This window comes from Enhydra lutris, unplaced genomic scaffold, assembly GCF_002288905.1.
Source record: "Enhydra lutris kenyoni isolate GAN:26980312 unplaced genomic scaffold, ASM228890v2 scaffoldscaffold69, whole genome shotgun sequence".
NCBI classification, from domain to species: domain Eukaryota; kingdom Metazoa; phylum Chordata; class Mammalia; order Carnivora; family Mustelidae; genus Enhydra; species Enhydra lutris.
Window position 1 is genome coordinate 4,359,385 of NW_019154153.1, and position 23,819 is coordinate 4,383,203.

At 57.0% G+C, this 23,819-nt stretch overlaps 1 protein-coding gene across 1 annotated transcript in view; it reads left to right on the forward strand.

Annotated features, from left to right (window-relative positions):
* The window catches only part of LOC111159727 (tetraspanin 9), an 83,254-nt gene that overhangs the window by 55,390 nt on the left and 4,045 nt on the right, over positions 1–23,819 (forward strand). The window contains exons 2-6 of the mRNA XM_022522295.1: positions 20,478–20,669; positions 21,064–21,138; positions 21,486–21,587; positions 22,210–22,341; positions 22,800–22,883. Of these exons, the coding sequence (XP_022378003.1) occupies positions 20,478–20,669; positions 21,064–21,138; positions 21,486–21,587; positions 22,210–22,341; positions 22,800–22,883 (585 nt within the window). The remainder of the gene's footprint in view (positions 1–20,477; positions 20,670–21,063; positions 21,139–21,485; positions 21,588–22,209; positions 22,342–22,799; positions 22,884–23,819) is intronic.

Consider the following 23,819-nt stretch of genomic DNA (forward strand, 5'->3'; position numbering starts at 1 on the left):
ACCCATTCCCCCATCAAGACTCACTTACACAAGTGTCTCCACTCCCACTCTCTTCGTGGTTTTGCCCTTGCTTTCCATTTGTTGGGTGTCAGGAGCTGGGGAGGTGATGAATGAGGAGGGAGGAGAGTGGTCGGGGTGCCGGCGGTTGGAGGGGGCAGGACAGGCAAGCCTGAGGCCTAGCGGTGAGCTGGTGAGAAGCCAGGGAGCCAAGGCCCAGCCAGTGGGGGGCCTGGTGCTGCCCAAGGGGTGTAAGACGTTGAACACAGCCCTTGGTGCCTTGCAGGGCCACTCGGAACCTGGCAAGGCCCCCCTGCAGGGGTCTGGCGCGGCCGAGTCCCCAAGGCCGAGGCCATAGGCCTGGTGCTCGGCACCTCACTGTGACGGGAGGTGTCTGGTTCCCTGCAAAGGCGAGCAGGTTATAAATAGTGGATGACGGGCTGCTGTAGTGTAATCGTCGATTTTGAGAGTGCCCTGGCGAGGGTTAGGAGGGATGGACGAGGTTAAATTCGGTCCCGTTGGCTGATTGGCATTTCTGGAGCGGGGTGCTAATCCCTTCAGGAGGTCAGATAAGCTCTCTCGCGGCGCCCCTGATCTTGACTTTGAGGCCAAGTTAACTCTTTCAGGGGGACTGCCAAAGAACCCCAAAGTCATGACCACTTCACGTTGCCTAAAACAGAGCAGAACGGGGCTTGGGCAGGGCCCATCCCAGGCAGGGTTGGTTCCTGAATTACAGAATGCACTTTGCTATGTGGCCATGACTCCAACCAGGCCATCCAAACGGAGGGCTGTTCTGGGACAGCCTTGTGGTTAATGAGGACAGAAGTGACTTCTCCCTGGGAAGTAGTGGAGGCCTCAGGGAGCCTGACTTTGCTGAGTATCAGGGGTGAGGCAGGTGGAAGGCTCTACCACCGGTTCTGTGTGCCAACAACCCCCATAGTCCGATGAGTTGGGAGACCCCTCCCAGTCACGTTTTCTATGACCCGTGAAAGTAAAGGCAGAAAGCTCCCCTCCTACAACTCATTGGGCTTTTGGGGGTTTCCTGCCCCTGCCTGGTCTGCTGGAGGCACCATGCCTCACCCTGAGTGCAGAGTTAAGGGAAGCTCCTGGCCCTGCTTTTGCCCCCCCAGGGGCTCTGGGGCAGCAGGTGGGTAGTTCTTTGCAGCCAGCTCTGGGGGTGCTCGGTCCTTCCTCTTCAAGTGCATGGGGTTCTGGCCCAGCTTTCCTCTCCGAGTCTGACCTGCTTCCCTCCCTAAGCTGGGGGTCCCGCTCTGTTTCCTTCTGTGATGGATAGGCCATGCTCGCGGGTTTCTTGGAACCTCCTCTTTCTAGGACCATAAAACCTGGTCCCCGTGGAGTGTCACGGCCCCCAGTGGGCCGTCTTCTGCTTTATGGCTGCTGGATCTCGGCAGCGCTCACTCCCCCGTCACAGAGCTGTGGCATCCAAGAACAACAGCAACCGCTTGTTCCATTATAAACTCAACTAGCTGAAACCCGCTGAGACGCGGGGGGAATAAATTATCCCCAACAAGCTCTCCTGTTAAAAGCCAGGGCCCCCTCCACTGCTCCCACCCGGCTCCCCTTTGCGGGCATCTCAGCAGGGTTTCTGGAGCCTGCCTGCTGGCTGTCCCCTTCCAATGCCCTTCCTGCCTGCTGTGATGGCTTCTCTCTAGCCACCGAGTGTGACAGTCAGGAGGCTTTGGGCAGAGGACTAAAACTCCCGGTGCCCAGAAGTGGAGAGGATTGGATTTTATTCTTTCAGTTTCTTTCTGTTCTTTGCCCGAGAAGGATACCTCCAAAGCGGTAGGATCTTAGCTGGTCTTACAGGGTGACTCAGGATGGGGGGATCATCCTGCCAGACAGGGGCTCTCCGGGTGACGATGAGTTGCTCACAATGGGTGTACTTGGAGATGAACCTGTGGTCAGCTCGTGGGGGACCGTGGCTGCTTGGCCAGAGGAACTTGGGCTCCTCATGCACGCAGTGGGGCAGGCTGGGGGTGTAGCTGAGCTCCTGAGCGTAGAGATGACATGGTAAAAGCCGTCTTAGGAAGAAGAGAATAATTGCGGCAGGGAAGAGAGGGGTGCTGGGGTGGTGTTGGCAAGTATGGGGGTGTCAGGGTCCATTTGAGAGCTGACCATCTACGTGCAGCTTGACGCTGTCTTGGGCCGAATCTGCACCCCCCTACACACTGTCCTTGCCCACAGACTCCGGGGGTTCGGGAAGGGAGAGCCTTTGTGGCTGAGTGCTGTGGGCCCAGGATGTGTTCTCTGGACCCGGGAATATAGTCTGGGGCTCACAATCTCTGCTGGGATGGGGAAGGGCAAGGCAGGCCCTCCTTTCCTAGAGGGAGGCAGACCTCATGGAGCATATGTGGTGTTGCTTGTCATCTCCTTCAGTGAGCAAGGAAGGGCAGAGGGAGCCATGGCTCCTTCCCTGTGGTTCGAGCTGCTATTTGGTATTTGAGATCAAGATGTCCGGTGAGTTGGCTCTTATCCTCCATCTTCCTCCTCCCACTGAGGTTGCAAGCAGCTTGGGGTGACCCCAGATCCCGAGCACTGGTGGGTAACACCAGTGACCTTTCTCCTGGAACCCCAGTGCCTGCTCCATGGCGTTCTGCCGTGGCTGGGAATGACAGGTCGGTCCGGGAATGACAAGCGGCGTCCCTTGGTGACTCCCAGCTGCAGTTCCCTGGAATCTGAGTGCACCTGGTGTCCGTGGGCAGTATGGCGTGCTCCCGGAGCCCTGCGGCAGCTTCGCCGCTCCCCTCCCCACTGCCTCTTGGGCTTCAGGTGAGGTCCCGAGATGAGGTGGCTGAGGCGTAAGTGATGGTGACACCCAGACAGCCCAGCACCTGAGGAGAAGGAGGATGAGCTCATTTAATTAGAAAGAGCGTGTGGGTCTGATTAGCATCCTTAGAAAAAGAGAATTTTACATGAACGTCTGCTCTCTACCCAGCCCTGTGTTTGTACAGCCTTGTGAGTTTGGCCTGGCCTCCGTTTTGTAAATGAGAAGTTAAGGGCCAGAGAGATTAAGTAGCTTTTCTAAGGTTGGTGGCCAGGGTGCGGATTTTAACTCACTCGAGGCCATCGGCTTTATAGCCCCTGTTTCGTCTTGTTCTTGTTTGTGGGGGCTCTTTACATCCCATGGCATTCTCTCAGCACCCTGCCACTGCTCCCAGGATCTTGGGGATGCCCCAGAAGCTTCATTCATGTGTCCTAAATGCTACTTTGGAGGAAAGTTCTCAAGGACAAAGGATTTCCAAGTCCTGGTCTCCTCTTTCCCTTCCTTCCTCCCGTCCCCAGATATTTATGGAAACTTTATGGCGGGCCTGCCGCAGTGCGGTGCCCAGCACAAGGAAAAAGTCAGAGCTCCCTCATCTCCTAGAATTCGTGTTCTTATAGGGAAGACAGACATTCTAAACAAACACTCCAAGTCATAACAGATTGTCATACAGGATGGGAAGGAAGCAAGGGAAACTTGAAGGGTAAGAATAAACCAACCACGTGACTACCTAAGGAAGAACATTCCGGACAAAGGAAACAACAAATGCAAAGTCGTGTGGGGCTCTTTGGGAGCCGACAGAGGTCGGTATGCACAGAGCGAGGACGCGAGGAAGGCAGAGGCCAGATCCCTCCGGATCTCGCAGGCTGCGGGAAGGATTTGGAATTGGGAGTTTGAACGAGAGCCGTTCTGGCTGCTCTCTGGAGAAGGGGTTAGAGGAGGGCAAGAGTGCAGGCGGGAGAGCAGAGCAGGTGGGTGGTGGTTCAGGAAGAGATGGGAGCCGTGGACACGGAGAGAAAGGGACGGACCAGAGATGAAACTTGGAGGCAGAACCGGCCACATGGGGGAATGGAGGGCGTGAGACATTAGGTAGGGCAAAGAGCCAGTGGTGAGTCTTGGGTTCCCCGTGGTGGGAACATCAAGATTTCTCCCTTGAAGCTATTAAGGGAGAGATGCCCGTGAGGCATTTGGGTGGAGAGAGCAAATAGGGGAGTGGGCACACGAGCCTGGAACCCAGAGAGGGGACGCCCACTTCTGCCCTGCAGTGGTCCGGCCAAGCCCTCTGGGGTCCTGGGATGCACTCAGTGCCGCTTGACATCGTTTCTGTCATCATCTGCTTAGTGATGACCATGGAAAGAAAGCAAGATGATTGCGTGACTGAATCACACAAAAGAAGAACCTTGGTAATCCCTGTGGTCACGTGCCTTGGGAAGGGGCGTGGAAGTAGCCGCATTTGACAGGACATGGCTGGGCTACTGAAGAATTCGGATGCATCTGGTATTCATGGACGGGGCTTGCTTGACCCCTGCGGTCCTTGACAGGGTGAGTGGAGAATCGGCTGGGCACCAAACAGAACAAATTGTACCATCTCGGTCCCATCCTGCTGGGAGCTTGCCTTCAGAAAAACATAGCTCTGACTTGAAAAATGTTGCCTTTTGGGAGCCTACTCTCTGTGAGGTGCTGTAGGAGAGGCGAAATGAGAGTTGGCTTCGGAAGCCACAAGAAGCGAATCACCACAGGGCACAATGTGTCGGGTACCGTGAACTGTCGGGTGTTGGAGAGCACGGATGTGGAAGGATAAGGGAGGGGAGGGCAGAGACCCTTCCTGGGAAGGACGGGCCTTGCTGAGCAGTAGGGGGTGAAGGGAAGGGCATGGTTGGTGGGGGAAGAGCTAGAGGAGAGGTATATGGGTCAAAGGCATGGGAATATTTCACAGAAGGAGGGGTACCCACATTGTAGGGGACAGTCGTGCACTAATGACGAGAAAATGAGCCCATGAAAGGTCTAGAATGAACACCTTGCCAAGGAGTTCTAGCCACCTCGTGGGGGCTGCAGAAGCCCTCCAGGATCTGCACTATGGGGCACCATATGCTCCGGGCAGAGTGTTTATATTGTGGTGACAGAGGAGGTGGGGTGACCAACAGGGGCGGCTCCCAGTGTTCCAGCCGAAGGGGTGAGAGCAGGAAGTGGGCTCTGGGCCTGGAGAGGGCGAGGTGGTAGCAGGAGATGGGCAGGGATACGGCCGGCGGGTCTGAGACGGATGAGATGCAGAAGGGCAGCGATGACCGTGACCGTAGTGCGCCTCGATGATGTGAGGCTGTGCTCTTGCGCTAAGAGCTTTACAGTTTAGCTCTATTTAATTTTCACAACCACCTTGTAAGGTAAGTCGACTGCAACACAGGTGGATGTTTTTGGAGCTAGCACTCTTCGCTCCGTTCTACAGCTGAGGGTCAGAGTCACAGAGGCCAACCAGCCCCGTTACATTTGGGAAGGGTAGAACTGGGGTTCACAACCCATGTGTTCGCTCCAGAGCCTGTGCTTGTAGCCGCTGGCCACAGATCCAGGTTTTAACTCCAGAAGGGAAGAAGGGGTGAAGGAAACACGTCCCCAAGGCGGGGGACATGTGTGGAGAAGCACATTTTCAGGAAGGCAGGATGGACACCCCGATCCGGGAAACATTCAGAGCACCAGCGACGCCACGGAAAACAAGTACCGTGGTTCAGGGCAAGCAGAGGCTCTCGGGTGTTCTGTGGCCCAAGGGGCGGGGTGGGCACCGGCAGAGGGGGCGTGGTCCTCACCTGAGTCCGGGGTTTCCAGTGCACCCAGCGTCATACCCACAGACAAACACTGGGGAGCCCCAGCATGGACTCGCACCCCTCCCAACCAGCAGCAGTTTGGGCGCTGGCTGAGCACCCCTCCTCTCTGGGCCTTGGCGACCCACTTCTGCAGAAGGGGTGGCATCTGTAGGACGACCTGGGAGACTGCTTTGGCAGAGAGGTCAGAATTTTCCTGAACCGAAGCCAGGTTCTCGCTCCCCTGAGCAGCTGGTACCACGGATGTGAACGGTTCTAGCTCCGAGTAAATTTTTCTTTCTTTTTTTTTTTTTTTAAGTAACTTCCACTTCCGAAGATGCGAAGCTGCCATGCAAACGGGAGCGGCACATCTCCCCGTTAATTTGAGGGTGTCTGTTTTGTGGGTGCTCCTGGTGGCAGCACCCTAAACCTCTCCACTCACAGTGTTATTTTTTTCTATTTCTTCTGACTCTCGTGTCAGCCTGTATCTCAGAAAACGCTCTTTGGAGCGCTTAAGGGAGGTGTGGAGACACAAAGTGCAGGCGTTTGCATTCTGCTGTGTCCGCGTCCCTCTCCGGCTCCTGCTCTCTCTCGCTCTCTTTTTTTTTTTCTGTTGAATAAGCAAAAGCAAGAGCAAATTTATTCCTCGGGATCTCGTATGAAAATGCGTAGTAATTGTTTCTTTTTGCTATTGTCAATGCGTTTCTGTTCTGTTTGCTGAACTTCATTCTCAGCATCCTGCCAACTCACAGTTTAACGTGTAGGTCCTTCCCCTCTGTTTGCTCGTTATAAAATGGCATCGTTTGCCTCCTCCAGGTCTTGGTGAAGGGAGCGCTTATCTGTGTGTGTGAGGGAGAGGGGCAGGGGTGGGAAAGGCGAGGGAGGGGCCCCTGGGATTTGGGATTTGCTTTAGAGCAAAGCCTAGACTTGATCAAAGTCCTCCCTTTACTCTGCTCCTTCCAGGTATGGGACGCGCCTGAGCTCAGAAGTGATCGATTCTGATTTATATCCAGGTTGGGGTGTAATTAGCAGTCTTGATTTAATGTCACTGTGGCCTGAAACCTTGCCATCTCTGCCTTCTGTTTGAGTGGATGTACGTGGCGGGTTCCTGAGGCACGGTGCTGAATGGGCATCCGACTGAATCCTTGGCAGGGGGTTGGGGGTGGGGCAGTAAGTCTTCTGTCCCAGTGTCATCCATTTCTTTAACTGGGGGTTTAGATCACAGAGTATGGGTAAGCGTAAATGACACAGCCCTTCTTGGGCCCAGCTTGGGGTCTGGCACCTTCCCTCTATGCTCCGTTCTGCGAGAGAAGTGGCGCCCCTCTTCCTGAGGTGGGGGGCAGGAGGCAGGCCCCGCGGTGTGTGAGCAGGTCCCACAGCCTCGAAAGCCTTGGCCTCTCCCCCCAGAGAGTGGACTAACCCCGACTAGAGGGAGGCTGGAGCTGAGATGAAATCCCAAGCTCTTAGGGCTGGGAGGGATTTGGGATATTATTAAGCTTGGGCTTTTGTTTTAGTGGTCGGGGGGCAGAGAGAGGCTGGGAGGACAGATCCAGTCACCAAGGTTCGCAGGTGTCCCGTGCACCGTGGTGGGTCCTGTGAGGTCGGGCTCACCACGCGGCTTCGACTACATGCTTACCTGTCGACTAACTCCTGAACACAGGCAGAGCCGTGTGCCTCTCCATGTGTGCTGGTGGACAGACAGCTGGCCTGTCTCCCGCCATATGCCTGGCTTGCAGACGAGTGCCGGGACTGAAGGGGGTTGTATACCGTCGCACCAGGGTTGGGGAGGCACTCCTGTTGCTGAGCTGAAAACAGGCCTTGCTTCCGCGTTCCCATGGCCCTCCCTCACTCGGGCTCGCTCAGCCGGTATCATCCTGGCTGTTGATAACGGGGCCCTCTCTACACCCAGTACTGAGCTCAGGGCCCGGGCAATGCACAGAGAGCTGTGACGGGAGGCACCTGTGAGCAGCTGTTGTAGGCTGGAACACACACCCGGCAAAGGTCAGCACTGGCAAGGTGGGAGAAGGTCCTAAGGCTGATGAGTTGTCAGACCGTGGAGCCACTGTAGAATGTTGTGGTCAAGGCGGGAGGGGAGGGGGTTGGCCAGACTGGAGGAGGAGGCGGGACATCAGCTGGGCCTTGAAGGTCCTGGGTTGGATCGAGAAAGGTGAAAAGGAACCCAGTCTACCTGGCTGTAGGTAGGGAGGGGGAGAGGCTGTGAGCAAGGCATGGAGGCAGAGGCCTGCACGGTACACTTGGAGGGGCTTGGTGGTTCACGGGGGGTGTGGGGAAGCTCCACAGGAATGATGTTTTTGCTTTTAGAGGTGGCTCTCTCATGTTAGTGATGGGGCAGGCCGGGGTCTGATTAGATTTAGCTCATCTCACGTGGTGACTGGAATCATTCTTTTGGCTCTGAGCATTGCTGAGAACCTGATGTTATCAGTGACTGACGCTTGCTTACCCGCCCTGAAGATGGAATGGGTCCCAAGAGAGGCACGGTGACTTCCTGTGTCTCCCCCTTCTCTGAGAAGTCTGGGTCAGACAGGGCCCTAGAGATCCAGGGAGAGGAGGCTGTGAGCCCTAGTCTTGCTTTGGATTGACTTTGGGCCCCTCTGGGTCACAGAGCGGCTTCTGGCCCGCCCACCTGCCCGCCTCAGCCCGCCTCCTCCTGAGCTGGCTTTCCGCTTATCTTAATTTATTGATGAAAACTTGTTTTACGGTCCAGAGCACAGACGGCAGCAGCTCCCTGCCAAAAGAAAGCAGCTCACAAATCGGGAAAGTGAGCTGCCTCCGGAGATGGGTGGCTGGGGAGCGGGAGGACGGCAGGGTGAGTAAAGCATGTCTGGGCAGACGTGCCGGGCCCTATGGGGGGAGGACGGCCCGCCGAGGCCGGGCGGGTGGGCTGGGGCTGGGACAGCTGGGCTCCCCCGCTCGCCACCGCTGGCCCCGGCTGACAGCCGCCCCACCTGGTCTCTGTGACTGCGGCCCATAAATACTAATAACGACTCCTGTTTGTAGCTTTGTGTGCAGCACCACGCTGGGAGTTTATTTTCATGAATCTCATTTAATCCCAACTACGGCTCTCATTGGTAGGTACCACCGATCCCCCCATTTAAAAGCCGGCACTGGGAACGTTGTTTTCTGAGATGCACCCACACCCGCAAGGGTGAATGAGGGCGCTGGGAGTTGGAACCCAGTCTCCTTGGTTCCAAGGCCAGAGCTGTGCACAGCCTTCCTGGACCTGGATGTCAGCCCCGGCCGGGTAGTCCTATGTCATGGTTGGCTTCTGTCTCCTAGACTTGCTGGGTCCAGCTGGCTTGGATGTTCCTGGGATAGGGACCCCATCTCTGGCTCGTGTGCTTTGGGGGAGCCTGGTGAGAGACTGACGGCAAAGGGCTCTGTGAACAGGTCACCAGTCAGGCCTTCCTTGTTCGTCCTTTCTAGAAAGTGGAGAGTCTTTGAGTTGCTTCTGTGAGTTGCTCTGAAGCTCCATTCCCTGGGAGGGGGGGTGGGTCAGATGAAGCTCTTCTGCCGACCACATAGGCTGGTTACAGGCACTGCATGAGAGGAAGGCTTGACTCCCTTGGGCTCATTTATAAAGCGGGGTGACCCCTCCTCACGAGGCTGTTGGGACTGTGTGTGTGAGAGAGACCGTGTATGTGAAAGAACATTCTAGAAAACAAACGGCAGGTGATTGTGATTATTTTCACCATCTCCCCTTTTATGAAAATACAGGCTCAAAAAGAAGGCCTCTTGAGCTCCACATTAGTTTATTTTGTTTCTTCTTGCAGAGGTAAAACCAACAATTTCCATAACTGGTGAGATCAGTGAAGTAGGCATATTACCATGGCTGGACTTTGGCAGCCCCAACCCATGTCCACGCCATACACACACCCTGCCCGTCGATGGGACATGTCTTGCCCTCTGCTCGCTCCCTGTCCTCACCCGCCTTCTCTGCCCCCCTACCCCGTTCCACCCAGCCATGGCACGCTTCCTTCCCTCCCTCGCGGCGGACTCTCTTCCTGGGTCCCTCCATTCTTCAACACTCCCTTCCCACCTCCCTTGACTCAGATCGGCCTAGAAAGTTGTTGAAAAGGTTTAACAAAATGAGGTCTTGGATTTTTCTTATAGGAGTCACAGAGAGGTTTCAGCCATAGGATTTGGAATTATATCAAATTGGATTAAAATCCCAGGCCCGCCAGCTCCATGTGGGCGCTTAGGCGAGATCCGTAATCTCCAATCCTTTGTTTTTCCGTGTGCACAGGGGAGGGGAGGGTGATGATAGTAACTTTCTTGTATGGTGTTTGTGGAGAGGGGTTGGCACAGTGCCTGGCAGGTAATGTGGGCTCACTAAACGCTGGCATTCTCATCAGTGCTGTTCCTGTCTTCATCATCGTCATCACCCCTGCCACCATCCACCATCACTGCCTGTTCTCTTCCTGCCCCTGCCCCCAGGCACAAGTAGGCTTCCAGGCCATGGAGCCTTGCTTCTGCACACCGTGCCACAGCCAGCCTGCCTTCCTCCAGATACAGACGTGTGTAGACGACATCCTTTCTGGCCAATTTGGGATGACCTAGGTCTGCGCAGTGGGGCATGGCGTGTCAGAACACGGTTTCCGGAGCCCGATTTCCTGGGTCCCTTCACCACCTAACCTCCCTGCATCTCTGTTCTCTCACCTGTAACACAGGGAGGACAAAAATATCCCCGCCCCCACCACCAAGAGGGTTAAATGAGGCCAAAGAGGCAAAGCCCTAGGAACTGCGTGGCGCCTGGTCAGTGCTGGAGAACACTTGCGTGTTCCCGTCCCCAGCAGCATGGCGTCGAAGGGCTAATCCAGGGAGGTCAGGGGCAGGGACAAGGAGTGAGGCCTGGCCAGACCATGGACAGGCAGCTTTCAGGGGACGGCCCGAATCGCATGCACGTGGACAAGAGCAGTAGGGCGGGCCGTGGTCTCCTGTCCTGCCAGGAGGACGAAGACATGCGCAGGGCCTGGCATGGGGTGGGAGGGGTCTCGGGGGTTCACTTAGGTTGCTGCTGAGACCACATCTGACAGAGGGACGTGACCATCACCAGCCTCTGTCCCGCACAAAGCCTGTCAGAAATGCCAAATCCCGGCATGGGTGGACACGCTCCCATCTGGTGGAGTAAATAATCAGGCTGTGGGCATCGGATCCCTGGAGAGAAGACCAGTCACGTGGCGGCCACGTCCAAGGGTTATAGCGGAAGTGTGCGTGGGTGGCTGTCCCAGGGCCGCAGATGGGCCTGGTGCTCAGCCACGATCTCTCCTGATATCTGTACGTGTAATTACAGAGTGTTATTTGCCGAACTTCAGCCGTAGATGGTTATTAAAAGGGCATGCATTTGTCATTGCCGGAGAGCCGCTGCTCAGGGACATGTTTGCACCGTGTGACGTCTCTTCGCCTCTCTGGGGTGGGGCAGGGGGCACCTTTCCTCAAACAGGAGGATGGCACCCACCCCCCTTGTCTGTTCTCCAGGATGAGTTATGGTCTCATCTGGGCTCTTTGCCGGGAAGGATGTGATGGGCATTCAAGGGATCCTTGGCCTGTTCCCCTGCGTTTTCCAAGGAGTTTGAATAATAGCACAGGACCTTGTATGGTATTTATATTCCAAGGAACAAAGTGCTCAGCAGGCACAATCCTATTCATCCTCTCTGTGTCCCCGAGTGCCGGAGAGCTGCTTTCTCTCTCCGAGACCGTTAGCAGCAGAGCACCGTCCCCAAAAGGCCAGGTGGCCCACCAGAGCTGCGCAGCGCGTGGCTGTCCCTGAGGCCACCGCCCTGAGATGCGGGCGGCTGGTGGTTCTGCCTTCTCTGAGAAGCCCCGGTGGCTGCCCGTGTCACTGTGATCCTTGAAGGCTGGTTTCCTAAGCACATCCCTGCCTCCCACGGCAGCCCCAGCCCCGGCTGCACGTATGCCTCCACGCTTTGATGCTGTCAGAAGTGCCTTTCTCCCCAGATGCACAAAATAAAACAAATGCGGGAAGGAAAAAATATGCTGGTGATTGGAAAATCCTTTCTCCAGACTCCTTTGACAGGCTCTTCTGAGTCCTTGGCGCCTTCCCTCCCAATTTACAGCGACCTTGGGAGTGAAGAGCTTGCCTCTGACTGTGGTCCCGTGTGGGTCTGCCCCAGGCTCAAGGGCTCAGGCCATCATGGCCCCAGGGGTACAGATAAGGAGAGCTACACCCCAGCACAGACAGCACCCCTTCCTGCACTGGCACCCTGCCTGAGTATGGTACTGGGTGCGGGTGGCCTCAGGCTCCGAGCTGTTTCCTATCAAGCGTTGACAAGTTCCGGAGTTTGGGGAAAAGACATGTCCAAGGGTCATTGCCCTTCCCTCCCCTCCCCCAACTGTCCCAGCAGAGGGCAGTGTGCCAACTGGCTCCAGGGACAGAGCCTCTAGAAGGGACCAAGGACAAAGGACTGTCAGCTTCCCTCTTGGGAAGTTCTTCCCATGCCTGCCCCTGTCCCTTCTGTGTTTTAGCCTCCTTCTTCTTGTGTGTTCCTAACGAGGGACATGAAGCAGCTGTGTGTCCTCCCAGGAGTCCTCTGTCTAGGTCCTCAAGCAGATTTCGCTGTCAGGGCCTCCGACCTCCCGCTCCAGGACACAACAGGATGGTGGGGTCAGTTGGGCTTGGCTGCAGATGCTCCTGTGTGAGTCCCTTCTGCCCGGCACCCTCTCTGCATGTTTGGCGGCCACCAAATGGCTGTGACGGCAGTGGGAATTGGTTTATGGACTGGTGAGTGATTGCTGCTGCTTTACGAGGCTGGCTGGGGCTATGCATCACCTGCTGCACCTCAGCATCCCGGCCACACATCACTCCGTGGTCCTTCTGGGGGCTGTTCCTCAGGCTTCCTGCCAGGAGCCTCTGGCCCACTTCGGGGCTCCCCTAGGTGCTCCAGGGCTTGTCTCTACCTCCTTTTTTATTTCCCCCCCCCCCCCCCCCCCAAACCCCCTGCTCGGCTTGAGAAGTAGGAAGATGCTGGCACCTGAGGAAATTGATCTGGGACCTGCTGTCCACCTGAGGCTTCCAGAGGGTTCTGGGGCTGGGATGCAGGGGGAGCTGTGGCAGGTGAGCCCTGATGTTCCATGGGCCTTTCTCCCAGACAGAGGAGGAGTTGCACAAGACCAGAGTGTAAGGGGGCTGCATTAGAGTAATGCAGCATGGACCCCCTGTGCTGTCCAGGCATCAGATGAATCAGGGGCTAGGCCCACTCTCAGAACCCCCACCCTGGCCTTTGAAACCCAGGGACAGACACAGACTCTCCCTGCCCCCGGGCGGATCAGCCTGGAGTCCAGCAGATGCCTTTATTCAAGTGAGCCCCTGGGTGAGACAGATGCCCTTCGTGCTGAGGCTGGGAAGCCCAGACAGACGGGCAGTGCTTCCATAAGGCTGGCCTCCTGCCCTCCCGGGGTCAGAGGACACTGAGCCCTCTGTGCTGCTGGCTGGGGGCCAGGACTGCTGGTGCCTGGACCTTTACCCCCAGCCATAGACCTTCAGCAGGGCTGTCCTCAAAGTCTCAAGGGGATTTCCTCGTCACAGACTCTGATTTTCGTGTACTTCTTAGAGTTTGGGGGATACATGCAATACATGAGGTATAGCCATAGGACCCACTCTCCACGGATGGGGGCGGGTCTCATGAGCGGGTTACTATGGTCTCAGTGTCTCCACAAAGCTCACTGGGGAGAAGTGGACTCTGGAAACATCACTGAAGAGCTCTGTGCATCTCTGAGCCTTGCAACAACCAGACAACAGCACCCCTGAAGTTGGGCGTGTTTAAGTGCTCTCTCCTAGAACCGTCTGAGAAAATAACCTCATTCTGCGATAATCAAAATGTAACTGGGTTTTAGATATGCAAATGCTTTATGTAATGTTTATTTGGAGGAAAATTCAGCTCAGAAATATGGGTGCGATCTCCCTGTCACCTGTGTAAGCTGGTGATATTGGGGGCTGCGAGGTGAAGTTGTGAAGAAATTGGAGGCTTTGAGAGAAAGTGTGGGGTCAGAAAAAGAATGACCGAGGAGTCATGCTGTTTCACTTTAAATTATGCACAAGCTCAGCGTGAGCCAAAACCATGGGGGGCTGCCCGACAAGTCTGGAGGGCTGTGGCTAGATTACTAGAAGTATAGAGCCCAGAGTGTAGGGGGTGAGAGGGGTATCTTTGTACTCCATGCTGTCCCCTGCATCGCAGGAATCTGACTGCAAGTGTGGGAGAGGGATGAGACAAAGATGTAAAAGCCATGGAATAGACTTGGGAGGGCATGGTAGATACAGGTCTACAAATACTTAAAAGCCTGCCACACCTGTGTTTGGTGCACTGCTTGAGCAAAACTAGGACTGATGTATGTCAGCCCCAAGGAAGTGCATTCTTGAGTTACTAAGAAAGAATTCTTGATGAACCAGAATTGTGCAAAGGCAGGGTGGTGGGTATGGATGGATGCTGAGCGTTGGGACCCTGGTGCGCCAGTGGGGACTAGTCTGCCTGGGGCCAGGGACAGCCTCACATGGAGACTTGTCACCCAGTGTCCACTTCGCTTCTGTGCTCTGATCTTCCTGCCTGCAGGGTGACTTTGGCAAAGACATTGTCTGGCCCCCCGGCCCCTGCTGCGGGTTATGGCCCTGACACTGAATGAGCTGCAGGAACCCTTGGAAGCAAGGGGAATCGGCAGTACAATGACCGCCCCCTCCTGGGGCAGATGTATTTTCCCTGGGATGAAGTTCTTGGCAGGCTGGCTTCTCCCAGGGCCAGGCTGGACCATTACTAGCAGCACGTCGGGCTGTGAAATGAAAGTCGTTCTGGTTTTCTTTTTTATTCTCCACATCCACTAATTTAGTAAATGCCATTAAATGCTGCACTTGTCTGTGGCTCATAGAGTGCTGCGGAGTGCTGAGACCTAGTGTTTGAAAAGCTCCAACGGAGCAGTGGGGGTGAGGCTGGTGGGGTGCCGGGGCCAAGTTGGGGGGCTCTGCAGAGACACAAGAGGCCACAGGGATGAAAACAGCCTGGGGGGCTCTGAGGGGAAGCGGGGTAGATAAGCAGGCGGCTTACACAGGCAAGCGAGGGGCTATGGGGAGTCAGTTGGGAGTAACTTGGGGTACTTGGGGGTTCTAAGAGTAGACATGAAGAGATGATGGGGGGGATTTTATTCAAGTGGGTTTGTGTGTCTGGGTCTGGTCCTGTTCCTAGGCTGTGGCCTGCTCAGGCCCTCCCACCCCCTCCTACCCATTCATCCGTCCATCCATCCATCTATCTGTCCATGGGGCAAATGTTGATGTGTTTGAGGCATGTTCTAGGCCCTCCCATGGAAGAGGAATAGATGAACATGAACCTGGTCCCAGCAGCTGGTGTTTTAGTAGGGGTGGGTTACTAGTCTACACAGAAGGCTGGGCAGGTCCCTGATGGGCTGCCCTGGGGCCAACCCTGGCACAGGAGGTCACTCTCGGGGCAGGCCACCCCTGCATGGGGGACAGATTGCTGGCAGCAGGGAGTGGCTGTCTGCTGTGCTAAGTCAGGGGTAGAAGCTCAGAAGGGAGGTTGGTTTGAAGGGGAAATTATAGGACTCACCCCCAGAGAAATGGGACGCCTGCATGAAAAATACATAAGGACATGAGGCAGAAACACGTATTAAAACTACAAATCAATAGGATTCAAACTAAAGAGGAGGAAAGGTGCCATGGGGACATTTGGCTAATTACAACAGGCTTAATAAATGAGGCAAGCCTGGAGTGCTTGTCCACTGTATGACCATAGCCTGGCTAGGGCTCAGTTTGCCCGGTGTGCGTCTGGTGGATGGGCCCACGGGTGACGAGGAAGGTCCTGAGATGGCCCTTGGAAAGGGCCTGAACCTTCTCCCTTCTGCAGTCAGCGAAGGGCTGCACAGGAGAGCCCTGCAGCCATTGCCAGGGATGAGGCTCTGTTCTAGGCTTTGGGGAGTTAGCAAGGAATGAAACTGACCCAAACCCCTGCCCTCACGGAGATCAAGGCCTCAGGCAAATGCAACGGTAGGAGCTTGTTTTCTCACATTTGGATGTGGATTTATTTGGGGTGCGGCATTGAAAACACTTAGAAATGCCCTCAGTTGGGGCGAGGGGCAGGGAGCAGGAAGGCTGGGTAGTCAGGACGGTCGCTGGTCCTCCCCGGCTGGAGAGGGGTGCTAACCAGGCCTAGGCCGTATCATGTTGGCTGATGACCTTGGGTCGGTTGGTGCTAACCTTGGCTAGATCCTGGTTCCCTGAGTCACCCTGCCTCACCCCAGAGTCTCTTCCTGGCTTGGGTTTGACTGTGGCTTGGTCCTCTTGGCTGAAACAGCCCTCTGGTTTGGAAGGGAATTTTCCCGAAGGCCCCCAGCTAGTTCTCTGACACTGAGTGTTGGCTGTGCCACTGCAGGCCTCGTCTCCTTCCTATGCGGGGCACCTTCCACGTGGGCTCCTCTCCTCCCTCCTCTTCCCTCCCCCATTCCCGCTACACCCTCCCCAGCCCCTTGCTCTGGCTTCAGAGGTCTGCTTCCTGTCTTCCTGCCCTCCTGCCCAGCATACCTGTTCTGCCCTCAGTTCCTCACTCTTGCCCATCGCCACACACCAGACATCGGCCTCTTCCCTGCCCCTGTCCTGGTTCTCACCAGCTTCCCAGATGGAGTCTTGTCACCTCTTTACTCCTCTCACGTTTTATTGTCCCTTCCAGAACCAGGATGCTGCTCCAGCCCTGGAAGGGGACACACCGGGTTCTTCCTGTGATGGCTGTCTTCTCGCAGTAGCCGGGGGTGGGCTCCTGGCATGGGGCTGGGGCTGGGGCAGGGTTTCTTGGCTTCTCTCCACACTTGGGGCTGGGTTGTTCTCTGTGGCAAGGGCTCTCTGGGCATCACTGCTGTTTGGCGGTAACCTTGGGCTCTCTTCACTCGGATGTCAGCAGGAGCCCCCCACTCCAAGCTGCGTGAACCAGAAATGTCCCCAGACATTGCCAGATGTCCCCAGAGGAGCAAAATCGCCCTGAGTTGAGAACCACCGGGCAGGGATGCGATGGCATCGTGTCTCAGGCTTGGCTAAGCCCTTGCTGGCAGGGACCTAAGAAGTTCTCTAGTCTAAAGCCCACATTTTAAAGGAAATTGGGCCTCAGAGAGCTAATGAGTTGTAAGGTCACACAGGGCAACGGCCTGATGAAAGCAGCATCTTGGAAAAAGGATTTAGGCTGCTCCGTCCGTGCACGCTGAGCTGAGAAACAGGCCAGAGGCAGGAAGGGGAGCGTGGCTGGGACCTGGGCCAGAGGCAGGAAGGGGAGCGTGGCTGGGACCTGGGCGTGAGGCAGGGGCTGAGGCAGTGCCTTCCCCCTGTTGGCCCAGGCTCAGTGTGCACTCAGAGTTCTCCTGGAGCGAGGGTCTGGGAGAGGCCCCACACCAAAAACCCGGAATCCAGGTGTGGGTCCAGCCTGGCAGTGGGATGGCTGCGTGTCCCCTGTTGCTGTCCTTATCTGTGAAATTAGGGCCTGATTGTTTTCTTCCTGCCTGGGGGGTCTGCCCATGGGTCTGAGAGGGGAGCAGAGGCTTCATCTCAGCAGGAGAGCCCTGAGGATATGGAAGAGCGGCTGTGGGGTTTGCAGGAGGCCCCCCCCTTTGCGTGGCTGGGGCGTCATTCACTCAGCAGACTTTGTGTGCAAAGCCCCCTACACCCCAGGACTGAAGCACAGGCAGTGTGTGGGCACTGCCCCACCTGTAGGCAGCAGGGCTCACCTGGGACCCAGCCCAGGGCATGGTGGGACCTCAGACCAGGAGTGAGAGGGCAGCAGGAATGGGGCCAGAGCCACGGGCCCTTCTCCTGTGCAGGAAGGAGGCTCCAGGGTGGGGGTTTGGGAAGCTTGTAGACCAAATCAAAGAATGTGGAGCATGAAGTCAGAGATCTGTTTTGCAAGAGATGACCAGGTCCTGGGAGTGTCTGAGCCATGAAGGTTTTCCCAGTTAGAGGCTCTTGGACCTCATGGCTGTTCTCCCCAGGAGGGAGAGGGAGAACAGTACAGAGGCACCCCTGCCCAGCCCACTCCCCGTGGGAGCTGGCTTCTGGGGCAAGGTGTGCCGGGAGAACTTTCCAGGGCCAGGGCGGGTCCTGGGAGCCCCAGAGTCCCCATGGCGGGGCAGTGGCGGTGTCCTGCATCTCCAGGGGTCCCAAAGCCAGTCCCTTTAGCAGGCTCCTCAATCCCTGGGGAGTGACCTGGCAGCCGTGGGCTTTCCTCTCAATCATTCCAGTCTCTGGCTTTTTGAGCCATAAATCTTCAGCATGAAGATCATGAATTTCCATGGTATGATTAATGAAACAAAAATTGAGACGGCAGTATAGAAACTGACCAGACTGAAAAAAGTCCCTGTGAGAAGTTGGAGGACTGTTTCAGAGCTTCTGACCCGGCCTGGATCGCCACCTAGTGGTCACAGGGGTGGTGGCACCCACCCCCTGGAAAGCTCTGTGGATGCCCGTTGAATGGGTGGATGCCCACACCTTGGGAGCCTTGACATAGTTCCATTGGGACTGCTCCTGGGTACAGGGGCCACAGGAACCCTCCACAGCGTGGGTGGGCAACCCAGGAAGCTGCTCCACTCAGTCCCACTCCTCCCCGGCTGCTTGAGCCATCTCTGCTTTAGGAATGCATGGAATACCCCCACTTCTTTCATCATGCCCCAGTCTGCATCACCTTTCTGGTTCTTCATCTGTGAAAATCCTACTCATCTTTTAAAGCCCAGCAAGTCCTGTCAAGCCTGCCTTGTACTGCTGCTCACCAGTCCTCCAGAGCCGCCTGGTAGAGGTCACCACCAGCCTGTGCCTAATCCCTGCCGTGGCCTCCTGATGGCTCCCCTGGCTTTCCCCATTGCCCCCTCCCCTGGGGGCCATCCCTGAACAGCAGCCAGAGTGATCTGTCGGAAACATACATCATGTCACTCTCCAGCCTTCCCAGCATGCTAAGAACACCACTTGCCTCGTCTTTACTGATGCCTGCAAGATCTCACCCCACCTGTCCCCTGCCACCCCCCTCCTGGTCCCCTACCATGTGTCACCTCCTTCACTCCTTGCAGCCACATGGCAGCTTCCCGCTCCCAGGGAGGGCCAGCCTCCTTCCCAACTCAGGGCTTTTGCACGTGCTGTTCCCTCTATCTAGAACATTCTTCCACCATGTGCCCTCCTTCATTTGGGCCCTTAATATAATAAATGCCACCTTTCTTAGAGGGCTTCTGTGACTACTGTGTCCCCTGAGACTTTCTAACTCCTTGCCATCCTTATTTTTCTTCATGGCACTGCTTGAAATCGTGTTGCTTGTTTGCTTATGGACCATCATGTCCCCTATAAGAAGAGCCTGCTCATTGGAGTGGGTGGGGCAGTTTGCCTGTGCTGCTCATTCCTGCCCCCCACCCCCAGCACTCAGAACAGGCCTTGGCACTTGCTAAATGGGGGCTCAGTTTGGGTGTGTGGACTGAAAGAGGGAAGAAAATGCCGCCTCCGAGCAGCCTCTCCCCCACCCCCACCCCCGACCTTCCCTGCATGCATGTGAAAACCGCTGTCTGCCTACTCACGGGCTGCCTTGTCTTCCCTGGTCCTTTGGGGTCTCTCTCTGGACCTAGAGCAGCTTGAGAACAGGGGTGCACTCGATTTTTGGGGTCACAGTGTAACTCCTGGCACCCAGGAGCTGCTCGGTCAGGGCCTTCCTGAGACCGGCACCTGGTGCTGGCAACCCACTTCCCAGGCTTTCTCCCCTTTAAATTCTCACAGCAATCCTGGAGGCAGGCGATTGTATGCTCTTTGGGCCTACAAGGCGTTTGCAAGGTCGCACCAGCAGGAAAGGCTGGAACTGAGGGGTCAGGTCCCTGTCTGTGCCCCGCACCCCGGGTCCTTGCATGTCTGCTTTCCCCCTGCCTGGAACATTCTCGTCCCCCACCTGCCCCCAGTCCGCCCGTCCTTTGGGGACTAATTGCCTCCTCCAAACGACGTTACCGGCCAGAGCAGAGTCCCAGGAAGGCAGGGCTCTGAAGAGGTTGTAGCTCTTCTGGCTCAGGAGGCAGCAGGCTGCAGGGATGGGCTGGCTGATGGATGGGCTCCTCAGACTCCGCATACCTCCTCGGAGCTGCCGGGGCGGGGGGGGGGGGGGGGGGGGGGGGGCGGCTCTGTGGAGCATAAAATCAGGCAGCTATGGAGACTTGCAACCAGTGAAAGCGAAGTGTCCCCAGGTGAAGCCAGCGGCGTCGCAGCCCCAGGGGTGCCATGGAGAGAGCCAGTTTTCCGGCTCACGTGGATGGCTGGCTGAGGCAGTGATGGGTTTGCATGGCCTGTGTGTCAGCCAGCGGGATGGGTCCCCTTCTCCTGCATCTTTGGGAAACCTATTCTTCAGGCTCCTGAGAACAGCGGGCCTGTGGCCCTTGTGTACAGGGCAGCAGGACACAGGTGCCTGGGGGTCTGGCTCTGAGCTTCCCCCCACTCCCCTGGTCCTGACTCTCTTTCCCTGCCCGCTGTGCCCCACCTCCTGGACTCCCTCTTGAATGCTGGGGCCTCTCCTCTGACAAGTGGAATAACCGTGACCCCCTGTGTGTGTCTGGGACCCTCTGTAGTTGTTACAGGATTTTGCCTGTGTCTTTCAAAATCAGATCCCCAGCGTGATTTAAAATCGGATCCCCAGAGTGACTGTAGGAGGTTTGTGTCGTGCTGTTTGCCGGGCAGGAAAACTGAGACATGGAGAGGCTCAGGGCTTGTCTGGGTTTCACAGCTGATGTGCACAGGCCCATGGCCCTATCTGACCTGTAGCCCTGTTCTCCCCCTTTCCCAGTCTCAGAGTTGGGGCGTGGGGCCTTGCAAACTTTGGGGCCATGGGGATGAACCCCCAAGCAGTGCTGATCTAACGGCTCTCCTTTCTCTCCAGCTCTGTGGCTGTGGGCTGCTTGGCGTGGGCATTTGGCTCTCCGTGTCCCAAGGCAACTTTGCCACCTTCTCCCCCAGCTTCCCCTCGCTGTCTGCAGCCAACCTAGTCATCGCCATCGGCACCATTGTCATGGTGACAGGCTTCCTTGGCTGCCTGGGGGCCATCAAGGAAAACAAGTGCCTCCTCCTCAGTGTAAGTTGGACCCCAGATCCCTCCAGCCCCCGAACTTTGATATCCCTGCATTTGAGCCACTGAGATGGGCAGGGCCTGGGACAACCATCAGCTTCCTGGATGCCCAGCCTGAGCCCGCAGAAATTGTTTCAAGAGTGTTCCTTGCCTGACCACGCCCCTCATCCTCATGATTGGGTATCCCTGCCCTACTTATCCCTCCCACTCCTTGATTGGCTCTCTCCTGTATCTCCCTCCCTTACCTCTCTGGGATTCTGCAGAAGTAGCTGGCCTCTCCCACACCTGGGAAGCCCAGTCTAGGGGCCAGTTGTCCCCTGCCCCCCTGCCATCCTAGTGTGCACCCCATCCCCAGCCATGGCCACTACGATGTGCCCACACCTAGGCTTTCTCTTTCCAGTTTTTCATCGTCCTGTTGATCATCCTCCTAGCAGAGCTGATCTTGCTTATTCTCTTCTTTGTCTACATGGACAAGGTGAGCCTTATGAGAGGGGAGGGGGCATATGGGCGGTGGGGTGGGGACAGGGCCAGCCAGAGGAGAAGCACTGACAAGGAGGACCTCTGAGGAAGGGAGAAGGGAGAACAGAACTAGGGGAGCTAGGAGAGGCCCCAATGAAAGGTTTGGTGGGGGCAGTGTGGGGAAGGCATCTGGGGGGGCATGGGTGGCTTATTGCCTATGTAGACTTGGGAAATAGAATCCTCTGAATCATTGGCCATGGACTGTCTCTGGCATTAGTGAGCTCCCCATTACTGGGAGCATTCAAGCATAGTTGTGTTGACCCCTTGGAGGAGGGATTCAGGTGTCTGCCCTCAACCTGACAGGTGAATGAGAACGCCAGGAAGGACCTGAAAGAGGGTCTGCTGCTGTACAACACAGAGAACAACGTGGGGCTGAAAAACGCCTGGAACATCATCCAGGCCGAGGTGAGGAGCCAGCCGGGAGGAGGGGGTGGGTCCTCAGACTACCCAGGGCGCCGGGAGAGCTGCTGGGGCTCCCCATACAGGGAATGCCTCTGGAGAGGGGCAGCAGGGGAGTGAAGGAGGGTGAGCGGGATCTGGACACAGGAGTGCGTGCCTTAAATGGGCATAGGGAACTAGGGAGGACAGATCCTCTTTATTTCAGCAACAGGGATGCCTCCCTGATCGTGGGTTAGGCAAGGAGGTCCCTGTTCTAAGAGGAAAACAAGTCCGTGCAGCCCAGAGCTCCATAGCAAGCCCTGGAATGGGGGGTGGGGGCAGCAGCTGGCTTGGGACTGTCCCCAACGCAGAGCAGGTAGGGTGGGGCGGGTGAACAGAGGGCTGAGCGCTCCTGGTCCGGGGGGGGGGGGGGTCGTTGCCCAGCTCAGAGAGGCAGGTGGGCGTCACCTTCTCTGTGCTCTGGCCTCCAGGGAGGGGCTGTGGCTTCCCTTTTAGGGCGAGAGGGATGCTCTTTTCTCCTCTGCTGACCTGCAGAGAGGCAGCGTTTGTAGGTTGGCTTGGGGGGATGGGAAGGCACAGAGGGGGACAGCGGGCTGCGGGCACCTGACCCATGGGCTCGCACCCCCAGATGCGCTGCTGTGGTGTCACCGACTATACGGACTGGTACCCAGTGCTGGGGGAGAACATGGTTCCTGACCGCTGCTGCATGGAGAACTCCCAGGGCTGCGGGCGCAACACCACCACCCCTCTGTGGAGAACGGTGAGGCTGGACACCGCTGCCTCGGGGCCTCCTCCCAGAAGCCTGGGTGCAGGACGGTGTGGCCAGAGGACACCCGGGGCGGGGGGCACTGGGGACTCCAAGAAGTTGGCTTAACAGAGGTGGGGTTGGGGACACAGAGGTGGGGTTGGGGACACACAGGACTGAAGCCGAAAGGCAGGTGGGCCTTTGGGCAGGGGGTTGGACCCACAGCTGGGAGTGTCAGAAGGTAGGGGTTGAAGGGGGTCTGAGGGTGTGCAGTGTGGCCTTGTAGGTGGAACCCGGGGTGGGGAGGGGGGGGGCCAGCTCCAGGGCGGGAGGATGAGGGCTGAGGGACAGGGAGGGACAGGAGGAAAGGGCAAGGGCAGGGGCAGGAGGGGAAGTGAGGTGGGGGCTGGGCAGGGGGTGGTAGTCACTGTCCTGTCCTGCCACTGCCTTAACCTGCGGTCCCTGCTCCCCAGGGCTGCTATGAAAAAGTGAAGATGTGGTTTGATGACAACAAGCACGTGCTCGGCACGGTGGGGATGTGCATCCTTATCATGCAGGTAAGAGGGTGGGCTGGAGCCGAGCCCCACGCCCCCCACACCCCCCACACCCCTGCACGCACACCCCACTCCCCTACACTCACACCCCATGCACCCTATGCACCCCCCGCACACACTCCCACTCCCCCCCACATCCCTACACGCACCCCACACTCCCCCCACACACCCCTACATGCATCCTCCCACACACCCATCCTACACTCCCCCACACACACCCCTACACATACTCCCTGTACCCTCCTTGCATGTTCCTGCCCTGCTGCATCGAGAGGCCTTCCCATTCACTGCCTGTCCCAAGCCAGCAGGCACAGCGGGGCCCAGCTTCCTCTGCATTCCCTCCGAGTCTTGGGCCTGGTGTCAGAGTTGCACGAAAGCCCTGGGTGGGTTTGCATGAGAACATGCCTGCCCTCCTGAAAGTGGTGTCCCCAGGTAACAGGTCTGAGCACAGGCTGGTGCCCCATGGGCAGCCTTCCTGGCCGTGTTGCCTGTGAGATGTGCAGGAGCTGGGCGGGCTGCCTTGCTTCTTTGCCTTAGTGTCCACTTCAGTGTAATGGGCACGGTCATCATACCGCCTCTTCACATTCAGTGGTCGAGCAGGGCCAGGCGGCTGGGAAGAGCTCCAGCCCAGACGCTCGAGAGGAACAAGGAGGGAGAACCTGCCTCCCTTCCTGAAGAGAGGCCACTGTGGCTGGAGGGGGGCCAGAACCCCCTGACCTTTCTGGGACGAGCCTTTCCTGGTTCCCTCCCCTGTATGGCTCTAGCCATTTCTGAATGGCTCCTCCAAGCAGGAGTCTTCAGTGCCGGATTCCCCTCGGAGCCTGGAACTCAGCTGGCCAGCCGTGCGAAGTGGCCCACCTGCAGGAAGTGATCTTTCTTGCTCTCAGCTCTCGGGCCTGCAGGTCTGACCATGTCCGATTTATGGAAGAGCCTTCAGGC